Raw genomic sequence first — 15,251 nt, 5'->3', positions numbered from 1 at the left:
GCTCTAGGTTAGATTACAGGACTGCTAATTAAGGTTAGCTAGTGCAGCTGGCGCGACCTGTCAGACAGAGGGCCAAGTCAAGGGGAGCTTGGTTCCACTGTGGCCTGAGGAGAGTACTCCGACCTGGAGAGGCAAGGGTGGGAGAATTCTAGGGCGGAGCCCCCTTTGGGAATGGGGACATGGGGGAGGTCAAACGCCTGGAGAGGGCGATAGCACACGCAAGGTGAAGACTCTAGGCTCCTGAGGTTGGCAAAGGGAGGCTCAGACTAGGGGGAAGAAGGGAGCTTTCAGCCACACCTTAAAGGCCAGAAACCTCAGCACCAAAGGGCGTTCAACCGCCGGCAGCATTTTTGGCCGCCGCTTCGGGCTCAGTCATGGCCCACCAGACACCAGCGTAGAGCAGGGGAGTGTAGGCTGCAGGTGCCTCTAGGACGCCTCGGTGGCGCGCTCGCAGACCAGACCTTCCCAGCCAGACCTCCGAAAGGCAGTCCCAAATCATCGTGCAGGTGCTGCAGGAAGCGCTCGGCGAAGCGACCGTGGCCACTGCGTGTGCCAGCACGCCGTCCTCGTTCCTTCAGCCGCTGTCCCCCGGAGCTCAGGTCCAGGCGATCGCGGGGCAGCCCGCGCGGCAGAGGGCCGGGGGTGCGGGTGTGCGTGTGCTGGGAAGGCGGCCTTCCCCGCGGCCGCCGCAGCGCCAGCGCCTCCCCTCCCCCGGCGCGCACGGCCCGTCCCTGTCCCCGGAGGCGGCCCGAGCCGCCGCGGAGCAGCCTCGCCTTCGCCTCCCGCGTTTCCTGCCGCTCGCCCTCCCCCGGCTGGGCTCCAGGGGCTGGTGCCGAACGGCTCGCGGCGGGAGAGCAGCTCAGAGCGCGCACGGAGGCGGGCGGAGGCGGCCGGGTTCGGGGCGGCAGCGCCGGAGAGAGAGGCGCGCGCGGAGACGCCGGCCCCCCTCTTCGCGTTTGCTCGTTTGCTCCCCGCCTCCCGCACTCTGCTCGCTCCCACCCCTTGCCGGCGTGATTGATCCGTCACGGGCGCCGCCGCTGCCGCTGTCGCTGCCGCCGCGGCCGTTCTGTGCCTAGCCGGAGCCTGAGCCCGAGCCGGAGCGGGGATCGGCGCCATTGCGCGGGCGCCGCGGGGAGATCTTGGCGCGGGGCGGCGGGCCGGGCCAGGCCATGCGGGCCGAGTGAGCCGGCGCCCGCAGCCCGCGGCGCGGCATGGCTTCCCCGCCTAGCTCCGGGCAGCCCGGGCCGCCGCCGCCGCCGCCACCGCCGCCCGCGCGCCTGCTGCTGCTCCTGCTGCTGCCGCTGCTGCTACCGCTCGCTCCCGGGGCCTGGGGCTGGGCGCGGGGTGCCCCCCGGCCGCCGCCCAGCAGCCCGCCGCTCTCCATCATGGGCCTCATGCCGCTCACCAAGGAGGTGGCCAAGGGCAGTATCGGGCGCGGCGTGCTCCCCGCGGTGGAACTGGCCATCGAGCAGATCCGCAACGAGTCGCTCCTGCGCCCCTACTTCCTCGACCTGCGACTCTACGACACCGAGGTGAGTGTCCGGCCGCCCGCGCCGTCGGGGCTGTGGGGGTAGTGGGGGAGGGCGTGCTGGACAGAAGCAAGCTTCGGCCCTTTGGCAGAGCCCTCACTGAGCCTGCCGAGGGCACCTCAGGCTGGGGCTCAGTGCTTACCCTCTGGGTCCCGCCGGGCTTGGCTCGCACAGCTGGTGCCAAGATTTGCTGAGCATCTTTCCCCTCTGGGATTGTGTATGTGTGTATGCTTGTGCGATGTGGGATAGAAAACTAGGGTCTCCTTTGCCCAGAGAAAGAGTGGAGAAGGTCGTAAATGAACCTCCCGAAAGGCCTGCAGTGGTCACCCCTGCCCAAGTCCCGCTGGTGGGGATGTGGAGTGCTAGGTGGGAAGAACAGGCGCATTGACTATAAACTGGGCCATCAGGGGCTGGAGAGGCCACGGGCCTGCTCGCGGGCCTCAGAAAAGCCGAGTTGAGCTTTTGAGGTCCGGAGGGCTCGGGGACCAAGGGGCTGGAGCGCGCATCAGGGCTGGGCGCCTGGTGCGCGCCAGCAGCTCGGAACCCGCACCGGTCCGGCCGGTGTGGGGCCGCCGGCTCTGCAGCGCTGCTTGCTGCCTGCAGGTGCCTGGTGCTGCCTGTGGCCCGAGCAGTTTCCTGAGGAGACCCCTTCCGGTTAGTTGCTCAGAGTGTCCCGAGCAGGTCTCGCCCCGGACGCGCGAGAGTGTGCGGCCGCGCCGCTGCTGGTGGTCGGGCGAGTGCCGGCGCAGTTTTCCCGGGCGCAGACTTGAAGCACGGACTTGGAGCGCAAACAGTCGGCTTGCCTTCCCGGCCTCTTTCTCTGAGGGGAGCGGAAGAGCCGAGAGATTTCCGTCCTAAGCCCCCTCTTTACACCCTCAGCTTGCGTTCCAGCTGTAGCAACAGCACACATCTCCGCCCGCCCGAGAACTAGGGTGCGCCGAGGGGGCTCAGAGGAGCAATAGCTGGCCGCATGAGGTCGGGTTTGCGAGTTTTTCCAGACTGAGGGAGACCCTACGCTCCGGCCACAGCGGCTGAGACACGGCCTGAAGGGGGCAGTGATTTTCTGTGCAGAACGCTCGGTTGGCGCCTCTTCCACCGCGCCAAGCCCGGCCAAGGCAATGGGCTTAATTGACCCGGCTTCCTGGGGCTCCCTGGGCACTTCTGCCCGAGCCCTGGTTCAGAAGGGGAGGGGAGAGTCCCCGTGCCACGCTGATCGGGCACCCTAGGCTCCACTTCCTTCTCTGTGTGACCCCCCCCTCCCCGCTTTTGGGTCCCCGGAAAAAGCAGAAATCTGGATTGCATCTTATTTCCCGCCCCCCCCTTCACTGATGAACCAGTCTGCTCTGCGATGTAAATAAAAGGTGAAGGAACGTGTGGCAGTTGGCGGTGCACGGAGGTTGCTGCAAACGGAGAGAGGCTTCCTTTGCCCTAGGAGGCTGTAAGCTGGGGAGCTGTGCAGAGCCAACCCCTGTGGAATCATCTCTGAATGACATTCCTGTCTTCTCCAGAACATTTGAAGTTCTCTGGGGGTGCTTGTCCGACGCACATAAACAGAGAGGACAATGCAATTATACCGAGCCATGTCTTCTGGGTACTGTTTCTCTGTTGCTCCATCTTTTTTTTTTTTTTTTTTTTGAGAAGGACACAGGAGAGCGGGTTCTTTGGAGACAAAACCATTTATGGACAGGGCAGCTCTGTTTGCATCATCACCAAATATTGTCAGCTGCATAATGTTTTCACCAATTTATTCCATTCAGAAAGCTTCCCTGAAAGAGATTTCATATTAGTTTGTTAGTGGCAGCAAAGGGAAGGGTTCTCAATTGCAGGATGTGCGTTGATGTTTTATATTTTATTTTTCAAGTGTGTCTTGATGACTTTCTGAGTGAGAGGGGGCCTAAAGTCAAGAGGATGAGGCAGTCAGAAGGCACTTGAGCTCGAGGGAAGGAGGGCAGAGGGTAATCTTAGCTTTATGAGAGCAGAGGCATTTCTAGCCATTTGAAGGGGCACAGGGCATGGGCTTTGGGGTGGCTCTGACCTGAGTCTGGTCAGAAACATAGTATCTTCCCCGTGGGTGACCTTGAGCAAGGGATTTAATCTCTCTAAGCCTAGATTTCCACTTCTGAAAAACTGGGACTATTATATGTACTCCGTAGGATAGTATTGTGATGCTTAAGGGAGATAACTGGCTGGAATGGAAAATGCCTTGAGCTGACAGCACTGCGGCCAGTCCTCTGTCTGGCATGCTGTAAGCACTAAATAAATGTTTCCTGCCTTCCTTTCCTTTCCTGCTTTCCCTTTCCTCTGTCATAGATTCACAAGTAAGACTTGCGACTTTAGATGTGATAAAATGGTCACAACTAAAATGTTAAGTTTGCTTATTTGTTTTTCCTCATCTCATGAAGAGTTGGAGAAGTTATCACCAGAAAAAAAGAATCTTGGCTTAGAATCAGATAAATATGTTACCCCCTGCCATGAGGTGTCACGGTTGGGAGGAGACCCAGGTGATAGAATACTTAATTTTTTCAAGTGGCCCATCTTTATAGAGTAGAGGGACTTTCTAAAGCCAAAGTAAAAGATCAGGCTGGGTAATTGCAATAAAACCTGAAGGGTGTTTGGGGTTCGTCTTAGAGTGTTTGGACCCTATTTTATTCAGATAGGATGTCTTTATGGATTGAGTGTACTCTTTAGTCACTTGTTGACAGTGTCACTTGATGTCTATAGACTTGAACACAGGATGGATGTGGTGAACACATTGTGGCAGACGTTGCTATCCTTTGCTGTCAGTCAATGGCCAGAAACTGTGGGCAGCCAGGATGGACCTCTGTCCACACAGCCTTCAAAGAGATGGAGATTAGCAAGACATGGGTTAATCTGATCACTGGGACCAGCCTGTCTCTGTAAAGGAGCCTCCTCCACACACTTATTCAGTTGCCCCTCTGCTGTAATTAGAATAGCAATAAAGGATTCAAAGCCCACTCAGTGCCATGTGTTTGTAAAAATGAAACATCCCAGCAGAATATCTGCTAGGCAGGACCTCTCTTCTTTGGTGTACCTCCAATCACTTCAGCAAATACTTCTTTACCTATTCCAAGGAACATTTGAATATATAAAAACACAAGCAAGATAACAGAAAATACAGATAAGAGGAAGCATCAGAAACCACATAGAAAAATGGGTGTTATTGAACCCAGAACCTGGGCTAAGATGACTATTGCATTTTTGTGAATTAATTTTAGCTCTGAGCTTCTTGGCAGTCAAGGTTAAAAATTAAACATGGTAGATTAGATTACTTATATGTTTGTTTAAAAGACTCTGAGGGATAGTGTCTTTTTTAAATAAAAATTTTACAGGTTCAGAAATATTCTTTATGTGGTTGTTTCTCATTCTTTGATTGTCATAGTAATAAAATTAAGTAATAAACAAGGGATGAGTTACAAATATTATTGGCTTTTCTGATTTATTTAAAGTAATATTCATTTTGGAAAAAATATTGTAGAGAAACATGAGAAAACTGCATATAATCCACCTACGCAAAGATAATTGCATCTAATAATTAGCATTATTCCCTTCCAGTTGCTGGTGTTTACTATTTTGTGTACTTGAGATCTCTATGCATCCTTTTATATTTTGTTTCATTCATTTAATGTTATAGCATGGTTATTTCTCCATGTCCTCAAATCCTCTTTGCAAAGATGAATTTTAGTGGCTGTTTACTATTTTATTCTATTCTATCCTATGGGTGTCCCATAAGTATTAAGTCATTCCCCTATTGTTGGATTTGTATGTCTTCCCACTTGTTACTATTTTAAATTATTCTGTAATAAACTTGGGAAAAGTGCAGGGAGCCAAAGGAGCACGTTCCAGGTGTGCACCTCTCAGAAAGTCTACCCCATTGCAGGGATCCAGCTTAGAAAACCTAGTGATTGGTGAATACGTCCTTACCTTGAGCGGGTTGCCAAATATCTGTTGTGCTTTAGAGTGGACCCAAACAACAGTGGGATGGAGGCCAAGCTTTTCAAGGAGGTCTGAGTACAGCTTAGTAGGCATTAATTGAGCACCTACTGCATTTATTGGTATTGCAGAAAGAAGGAGTAAACCCAGTCCTGGATTCAGGAGAGGAGCTGGTGGATAGGGAAGAACACAGCAAGCATGTATTTGTTGTTTTCAACGCAAGATAGAAAGTAATCCGTCTTGATGTCTGCACATTTCTGTGACTATACTGAAACCCATAGAACTACAGACTTTAAAAGAATAAATGTTATGGCATATGAATTATATCTTAATATAGCTGTTTTTAGAAATAAAGAGAAAATGAGGTCTTCTAGGATCAGGCTCACATCTCTGTGGTTATACCCCACTCCCTGGCATGGGACCTGACCCTTAGTAGGTGTACTGCTTAGGAACCTTGTTACAGGTGACAGAAACCCAACTTTAACTGGCTCATGTGGCTGAAAAATCCTGGAGTGAGCTGTATTCAGGTATGGCTGAATCCAAGAATTTAAATATCTTAAAAATTGTCTCCCTCTTTGTCTCTTGGCTCTAATTTCCTTTGTGTTTGGCTTCACCCTCAGTCAGGCTCTCCCCATTTGGCTGTACAGATGGCCCCTAGCAGCTGCAAGTTTACACCCTCCCAGTTTAGAAACTCCAGTAAGAAGAGTGTTTCTTTCCTGACTGTTGCAGCAAAAATCCTAAACTCAGTACTCATTGGCTTGAGTTGGGTCATGTGTCTATCCTCGAACCAATAACATGGTATTGGTGGGTCTGGGACATCCATCAGCCTTTCGTGGAGGAACAGGGTGGTGAGGTCAGCCCCATCCAACCACACTGAATACAGAGTGGAGAAGAAGTGATTCCTCAAAGTACATCAGAGGCTGTTAAAGTTTGGTGGATGCCAGGTGGATCTGATCACAGATATGTACTTGGGAAATGCTAAGTTCAAGAAAGAAACAATAGATGCCAGGAGCGTTAAGAGAAAGGGAAGACCACATCTAGATCTCCTGGAAGAGAGGAGGTCAAGATGAGTCTGGAAGGGTGAATATAATGTTGACACAAAGTGGTGTGGGCTCAGGCAAATGGAGGTTGGATCCCAGAAACAATCACCAAGATCAAAGGATAGAGGACCCAAAGTGTGAGGTGTGTTTGGGGAGCACTGACCTATTCTGTTTTCACCTGAGTGCAGGGTTTATAGAAGGAAAGGCAGTCTGGTGGTGGGTGTGGAAGGCCTTGAATGCCCTGTCAAGAAGGTTGGCCTTCATTTTGGAATGGTGAGGAGCCATAGGAGATTATTGAACATGAATGTGACAAGATAAAGGACAGTAGGGATGTAGAGACTGGAAGGTAGACAGGAGAAGGAGGAGACAGAGAAGCCAGGAAGCTGTTGTAGCAACTGAAAGGGTAGATGCTGGGCCTGGAGCAGAGATGGAGAGGCAGTGTGAGGGGATGGAGGTGCTCTGAGGCCTGACTGGGTGGGAGAGGCGGCAAAGGGGAGCTTGAGAGTGGGGGTGTCTGGTAGACCAAACAATAACTGAAGTCAGTTGCACTGCAGGGGAACGAGGAGAGAGAGTCCCCGAGGGGATGAGGCTGGGCACGAAACCAGACTCTTCAGCTCCCCTAGCTCCAAGTACCTGTCGAATGAGCATCTCATCATGTCAGGAGACCTGGATCTATATCCCCATTGGGTACCATGTACCTGCCTGGTGACCTTAGACAAACCACTTTGCCTCTACTTCTTCATCTGTAAAATGGGGCTAATATACTAACTGCCTAATAGGATATGGGGATCAAAGAAGACTATCTGGGTAAAGTAATTCAATGCTTGATGTACTATGAGTGCTCAGTAAATATTCATGCCTGTTTTGTCACCAGTCTTATTATTCCTGTACCAAGTGGGGATGATGACGTTGATCTCACAGAGCTGAATTAGGAATAAATATAATGGATATGGAATCTCAAAACATGATGTAAAGCCATGTTTCTCTGTAATCACTTTCTGGTCCCATGTTGCTGAAAAGGTGTTGGAGAAAGAGGATGTGAGTGCGAGATCTTTATTCCTGTGTATCTCCCAGCACATCTTCCATATTTGTCTCTTTCTCCCCTGCTGGACTGTAGCTTTGTGAGGGCAGAGCCGGTCTGATGCCCCAGTGTTTTACATGCAGTGGGCATCAGTGAATGTTTGCTGAACTATAAGTGAATAAATTAGAATCTGCCTTCTGAATTAGCTTCCCATAGTATGAATGATTTCTCTGGATCACTTCCTCAGAGAAGCTCCACCATCCCATCACCAATAGACTTAGAAGACCCCATGTATCAGGATTAAGCTGAGCTGCCTCCTGCATGTTCCCACGAGCACCGGCCCCTGAGCTTTCCTGGCGTGAGGGAAATGCCCTTGGTCATACCATGCCTACTCCCAACCAATTTCTCAGACCTAGCCAGGCACCCAGGAGAAGGTGCGTGGAGTAATACACCTTTAGAACTAGATATTGGGCTAAGACTTTTAGCTCACTACCTATATTTTTAAAGGACTCTTCTTCATGTGTTTGGCCTCCCCTCTAAGGAAAATCATCAACTTCTTTATGCAGAGATGTGAGATCTCAACAGGGAAATGAACAAGCTGAAAATGTAAGACAGGGGTGAAAATAGAAGTGTTAAATGAATGCACTGAGTTTCCCAGGTGGTGCTAGTGGTAAAGAATCTCCCTGCCAATGCAGGAGACATAAGAGATGCGGGTTCAATCCCTGGGTCAGGAAGATCCCTTGGAGGAGGGCATGGCAACCCACTCCAGTATTCTTGCCTGGAGATCCCATGGACAGAGGAGCCTGGTGGGCTAATCATTGGATTGCAAAGAGTCGGACATGACTGAAGTGACTTATCACACACACACACACACAGGATATATAACTTTTGTTAGTCAGGGTGGACTTGGCAGTGCTGCATCAACAAATCCTGAAATCTGTTATGCTTGACACAGTCAAATTTATATACTGCTCAGCCAAAACCAGTGTGGGTCAGAACCTCCCGGGAGGCCCTCCTCCAAGTGAGAACACAGGACTCTAGGCTGTTCTTGTGTTGTCGCTCTCCCATCTTTTGGCCTCAAGAAGATGGGAGCAGGAAGAAATCCTTAGGGGAAGGCACAGGAGATTTTTCGCCATCTTTACTTGGAAGTGGCATGTATTATTTCTACTCATATTTCATTGATCAGAAATAGTTGTTGACCAACCTAACTTAAAAGGAGGCTGGGTTATGTAAAGGAGCATGTGGATGTCATGGACGCTTGTCGTTGGGGGTCCATCAAGAGTTACAGGCCAAGACGGATGTACAAGTCCCAGAGATCTTAGGGGTAATACCCATGAAAGGTAAAAGAGGAGGTAGTGAAACCCTCAGATCACACTGCTGTTCTGACACTTGTGAAAGTAAAGGGGAAGGAAGGAAAGCTGGGAGAAGAGTCTCAGAAATTCTTGGCCAGCCCATTGGGGTGCTCCAGGGCAAAGACTGCCGGTTAGAGGGATCAGTGAAAGTAAAAGTTGCTCAGTCATGTCTGACTCTTTGTGACCCCATGGACTGTAGCCCGCCAGGCTCCTCTGTCCATGGGATTCTCCAGGCAAGAATACTGGAGTGACCAGTCTCTTCTCTGGGGATCTTCCTGACCCAGGGATCAAAGCTTGGTCTCCTGCATTGCAGGCAGATTCTTCACCGTCTGAGCCACCAGGGAAGCCTGAGGGATCACATATCGGAGATCAAAAGAACAAGGCTCTAGAATCCCTGCCCAGATTGGCCACTGGCTGCAGGCTCCCTGGGAAGAATGTGTCCTTGTCTTAATTAAACACTACAACAGATCTTGAAGCTACAGCTGGAGGCTTAGCTGAGGGCACTTGTCCTGTAGATTCTCTCTTTAAAGGAGATCTGAGTGGCCCACCTAGATGGCTGCCACAGCTCCACCTATTTCTGCTCTATCATACTAATGCTACATGTTGTGATGGAGAGAGCTTTCTGCCAGGCCCTTTTCTAGGCTCTGGGGTACAGAGATGGATGTGACATGGATCCTGCCCTTGAGGGTCTCACAGCCTAACCGGTGGTCACACAGTGTGACCTGACCATGGTAGGGAAGGGTCAGGGGAGGATGATGGGGAAGGCATACCCCTTCTTGAGGCACCTGTTTGGTCATTCTCCATGTTGTTTGGGAATGAAATGTAAGTGCCTTCTTATTGCTTGCTTTTTTGGTTATTTATTTTGGTTCTAGGAAAGTGAGAAAATTAAACGGCATAGTTTGCCCAATGAGCATCACATTCATCTGCTCCTTTTGTTTATTCTTATTCTCTCTGCTTATGTAACAATTTGCAATAAGGCTGGTGAGATGCCTTTGTCTCTCTACCTTTCCAGGAGCCAGCAGGTGTGCCAGGCTGAAACCACAGGAGTGTGAGCTCCAGTTGGGGTCAGTGGTCTGGGCTCTGGTGCTAGGTTGGTTGCTAAGACCTCAATGGTCTAGATGCTGGTGCTAGGTTAGTTAATAAGTCTTCGCTCTTTTCTATGAATTGCAACACTGAGGATCTCGGCTCCACTGTAAGCACTGCAAGGGCAGGCACTGGGTGTGTCTGGCTCCCTTGTGCACACCCCCACCCCTCTAGGCAGTATCTCAGGGCCAGGCACAGAGCAGGAGCTCAATAAATATTTATTGAACAAACAAATAGACCTAAAAGCTTGGAACTCAGCTCTCTGATTCGAAGAGGATTAATGGGTATAGTTTTAACAAATTGAGGAAGTGCTTTTTATGCCAAGCCATGTGGGGTAAGCTTTCTGCTTGCTCTTTATTTCTTCTTTGGTGCTTTGAAGGACCCAGGAGTTGTGCAGAGGGAAAAGGGTACTTGTCGGATGTTCCAACTGAAGATTTTGTGCAGAGCTAATGTCAGTCTCGGAGAAGGCAATGGCACCCCACTCCAGTACTCTTGCCTGGAAAATCCCATGGACGGAGGAGCCTGGTAGGCTGCAGTCCATGGGATCACTAAGAGTCAGACATGACTGAGCGGCTTCACTTTCACTTTTCCCTTTCATGCACTGGAGAAGGAAATGGCAACCCACTCCAGTATTCTTGCCTGGAGAATCCCAGGGACAGGGGAGCCTGGTGGGCTGCCGTCTGTGGGGTCGCACAGAGTCGGACACGACTGAAGCGACTTAGCAGTAGCAGCAGCAATGTCAGTCTCCTCTCCCCTGACAAACACACACACCATCCTCCAAGGTCCTCCAACATCAAACCTGGGGAAGAAATACTTTCCAGCATCTGAGAAGTATTATGGTTTTAGGAGATTAGTTTATTGGAGCAATACTCTAACTGGCAGTTGGTGGCTGTAGGAATCAGGTTCTGATACCCCATTCCCACCTCCAGGGAGTATCAGACCACAGAGACTGGGCTGAGCTCTGGTCCCAGTAGACACTGTAGGAATGAAGCCAAGTCATCAGGTTTGGTGAGCCAGATAGTCTAGTGGCAAGTCTGAATATAATGATTAAAGAGGTGTTCTGGGGTCCCCTGAACAGCAAGACATATTCCAGGTGCCTTGCTCCTGGGCTGAAAGTTTCTGCTCTTTATCCTTCTGTGATCAGGACTGATTCAGAAACGGGGTAAGCTCAGTCTGGAGGTGACTATTTCTCTGATCTGGTTTTGCTCTGAACCCCAGATCAAATAGCCAAGTTTTTTAGAATCATGTACAAAGTATGAGTAAATTGGTTATGAGCTGATGTCTGAAGATTTGAGAATTTTTGCTTGAGTCAAGGGCCTGAACGTTGTGACACCTTTGGGGGCTGATTGGGGCATTTTTTTCACCCAACTTTCTACTTTTTCAGTCTTTTTTGAACAGTCTACATTGCTGGAAGGATGAAGTGTCATTGTCATCTAGAAAATTAGTGGTAGATCCAAAGTACTGAGTAAATGAACTCATCTGTCTTCATTAGTGCCCATGTTCCACAGCTGCTGGCTGAAGCAGACCCCTTCTCCTGCCATTTGGCAAGGACATCATCAGTCACCGTTCGGATAAAATCTGGCCGAAGGAAAGACTTTGTGGAGTGATGCGTTATTGTTGTTCTCATGGTGCAGGGTCAGGAGGTGGCAGAGAGAAAATGATATTTTCACACTCTGCCCATGATCCACTTGACTTTGTTCAGAGGGAACTGATTTTGAAAGCAACAGCCATCCTAGTAATAATCACTATATCCAAATCGATTATCCAAATCGCTTTGTTTCTGAAACTACCCATTCACTGAAGCTTGTTTGAGAATGCCCAGAATTGTTTCAGGGATTTAACTGGCAGCCAGGGACCTGGAAGCCCACCCCAGGGCATGTGATCAGAGTCCATGCAAATGCTTCCACCCAACGTGTTGACTTTGATAGACTTTTGGCTCACCCATCACTCCACAGAGTATCCTCTCAGGGCCCGACTGACCCTTCTGACCCTCCTTGCTGGACTTTGAATTCTAGAAACATAGGGAAGTCTTCGGAGAACTTCTAATCTTATTGTCATTTAGAAAAGAAAAAGGGAAAGAAAACATTATTTGCAAGCAGGTGAGGAAAGAGAGGCTACAACAACAACAGTAACTCACCTTTATCCTGTGCTTAGCCTGTGTCAGTCCTGTTCAAGTACTCATTTAATTCTCACACCAATTTGATGCGGTAGGTGCTATTATTGTCTGCATTTTACAGACGAGGCTTAGAGAGGTTAAGTGACTTATTTAACATCACAACCAACCAAGTGGTGAGCTGGGGATTTCAATCCGGATGGTCTTACTTTGATCTCTGCTGCTTAAACTCTAAAGTGAAATAGCATCTTCACATGGGAGCTATCTGCCTTCCATGAAAGCAAGTGGCACGTTTTGTCAGTAGCTGCTGCTTCTCTTTTTTTGATGAATTTCACCCAGCTGCTTGCCTCTCCCTTTAATTCAGCCTCATCCTCACCCATTTCCCTGTCCGCCCACTCAGTCACACACAGCCAGCACTGTACTCTCTACTCACTTTAAGTGTGTCTGTCTACACACCTGGCTCACGCAGATCCGCTCTCTGCTCCTTGCTCCTGCAGAACTTGTCACCTCCTATGTGTTTATTTGGGGCATCAGTGTTTGTGTCTATGTGTGTGTGTCTCCTTTTAGACTTAGATCATGTCGAGAGCAGCCGTGATGCTTCCTTTATACGTGTAGCTCATACCTGCTAAGCATCTACTTAGTGCCAGGCGCAGTGCTGGTCACGGGGCATGTGGAGGTGAGTCTAAAACAGTGATGCTCTCAAAGGGAGGCCACCAGCAGTTTGTTACCATGCAGCCGAAGAAGCGTGATGGTGCAGCCTGGGACAGGTGTAGGGGCTGTCCTCCAGATACAGAGGACCGTTGGGACCACTGACCCAGCACACTGGTCAGGTGGCCTCCCTGTTTAATACCCTGCAGGGACTCATCATTGTTCTGGGAATGGGAACAGAACTTCTCCCTGTGCCCTTGGAAGCCCTCCTGTCTGCCCCGTTCACTCCTAGCTTTATTCCTGAGAACTCTTCCCTCTCTCTCTGGGCCCAGACATGGGGTACTTTCAAGTTTCTCTGGTGATTGTGCTCAGAGAGTGTGCACGGGACCTTTTCACAGGCTGTTTCCACCGTCTGGGATGGGCTTTTGCCATCTGTCTTCATCTTTTAAATACCAGCTCAGGTGTGCTTTCTTTATCCGCCTTCGTTGGGAGAAACCTCTACTACAGTTTCTCTAAGAACCTTGAACTTTTGTAGTGCTTATCACAGATGCGATTTTAAATTGCTGGAATGTTTGATCGGTGTTGGTCTTTCCCCATTTTGGCAGGGGACTGTGAACTTAGTCTGTTTTGGCTCACCATAGTGCCCCACACAGCTTCTAGCACTTGGTGGTTTTTGTGTTAGTTGCCCAGTTGTGTCCAACTCTTTGCGACCCTATGGACTGTAGCCCGCAAGGCTCCTCTGTCCATGGAATTCTCCAGGCAAGAATACTGGAGTGGATTGCCATTTCTTTCTCCAGGGAATCTTCCCAACCCAGGGATCGAACCTGGGTCTCCTGCATTGCAGGCAGATTCTTTACTGCCTGAGCCACCAGGGAAGCCCTTTGGTGCGAATATTTATTGAGCACATGGTAAATGCTCATTAAATATTTGTGGAATGAATGGATGAGCATCGAAGGATTTACGAGGCCTCATCTGGTTGTTTATAATGGCATCTATGTGTTTTCCCATATCAGTGTGAATGTGGGGAGGACAGCTGGGCACTGTGGAGAGACCATCACACATGGCATCAGAAACCTGCATGTGTGTGCTGGTGCTGCTCACTCCTTGAGCCTTGGTGACCTCATCTGTGAAATGGGAATAGGTTATTTTGAAGGCTGTCGTAGAACATTCATATAAAGCATTAAGCACAGGGGGCCACATTTATAGGCAGCCACTGAATTTTATTATTGTCATTTTATTATAACACATATGAAAATGTAAAATGCTGTATAGTCACATAAAAACCAGCTCTTGTTTCAGTGGAGGGCTCTGTGTTTGAGGCTAGCAAAGTAGTGTGTGAGATCTGTGTCTGAGCTTTGCTGAATGAGATTCTAAGTGAAGTGGTTGTTCCCGAATCCCTGTCCATTTCCAGAAGGAGCTGAGGTGCACTGAGAGCTCAGTGGTGAATCTCCTTGGGCCCAGGGTGTGCCGTTGACCCCTGTGGAGTCCTTATAGCTCTGTGTTGTCACTGCTGGCTATTGTCCACTACCAAGCCTGGCTGTGAGCCGGGCCAGCATGTGAGGATAGGTGTGTCATCTGTTTTGTATCTGCTGTGTCCCCATACCCAGGATGCAGCCTGTAGGCCCTCGGCCATATCTGTGAGTGAATGACTGCCCATGCATCTGAGCACCTAGCATAGCCACTGGCATGTTGTAAGTGCTTAGCAAATGCTTTTTGCATGAGTGGCATAAACACAATGTACAGCATAACCATTTTGGATAAAATCACAACCAAGCCTCTAAAGGAAGCGGAGGGAGAAGACACGATCAGGCATCTGTGAGGAATGGATTGCTCCACCTGCATACTGGGGCTGAAGGCAAGAGAGAAAGATTCTGGGGTTACTGTGTCAGGACAACGTGTTTCCCTGTAGGTGCCAGAGATAGATCTTTTAGCTCAAGGGCCAGGTGGTTCAGCAGAAAGGACTCTGCACTTGCCACGGGTGACCCATCTCTGGTTCTCACTAGGGTGACCTTGAAGTAGTTGTTTAACTTCTGTATACGTTAGTTTTATCATCTGTAAAATGGGAATAATAATAATGCCTGCCCTGCTTGTCCATGGAGTTATTGTAGAGATCATTGAAAAGGGAGGCAGGGGGAGAGAGAGAGAAATAGATTAATGTGAAAAGGCTTTAAAAAGTCATAAAGAGTTACAGATGTCAAATGTGTCTGAAACTAAACACAAAGAGTAATTAATTCTGGGTTGTTCTCCCAGGGCTTTTGGATATTTCCAATAACATCTTTATCAAAGACACAGAGATGTTGTTCACATAGGTGATTCATTCAGCTTTCTATTAAGTAAGGAGAGCATAGTGTGAGATATCAATACTATGGAAGCTGTTAGCCAGGGAGCTGAGGTTTTCTGACCCCAGCAGGCTGTCTTACGGAAAGAAGTATCTAGAACAAGAAGTGATTAACGTGTCTTCCTGTCATCTGTCAGGGGTCTTCAGAATTCAGCCATTCAATGGCAGGTGTCAGA

General features: G+C 49.5%; 1 protein-coding gene across 1 annotated transcript in view; it reads left to right on the top strand.

The window, feature by feature from the left end:
- The first annotated feature begins 316 nt into the window (after positions 1–316).
- The window catches only part of GABBR2 (gamma-aminobutyric acid type B receptor subunit 2), a 367,555-nt gene continuing 352,620 nt past the window's right edge, over positions 317–15,251 (top strand). The window contains exon 1 of the mRNA XM_081511648.1: positions 317–1,532. Coding sequence (XP_081367774.1) covers positions 1,212–1,532 — 321 coding nt within the window. The 5' untranslated portion in view covers positions 317–1,211. The remainder of the gene's footprint in view (positions 1,533–15,251) is intronic.

The sequence above is a fragment of the Giraffa tippelskirchi genome, chromosome 1, assembly GCF_054371585.1.
Source record: "Giraffa tippelskirchi isolate mGirTip1 chromosome 1, T2T-mGirTip1v1.2.pri, whole genome shotgun sequence".
Lineage (NCBI taxonomy): Eukaryota > Metazoa > Chordata > Mammalia > Artiodactyla > Giraffidae > Giraffa > Giraffa tippelskirchi.
Note: the sequence above shows the minus strand (reverse complement) of the source record. Positions and strands in the feature narration are given on the sequence as shown.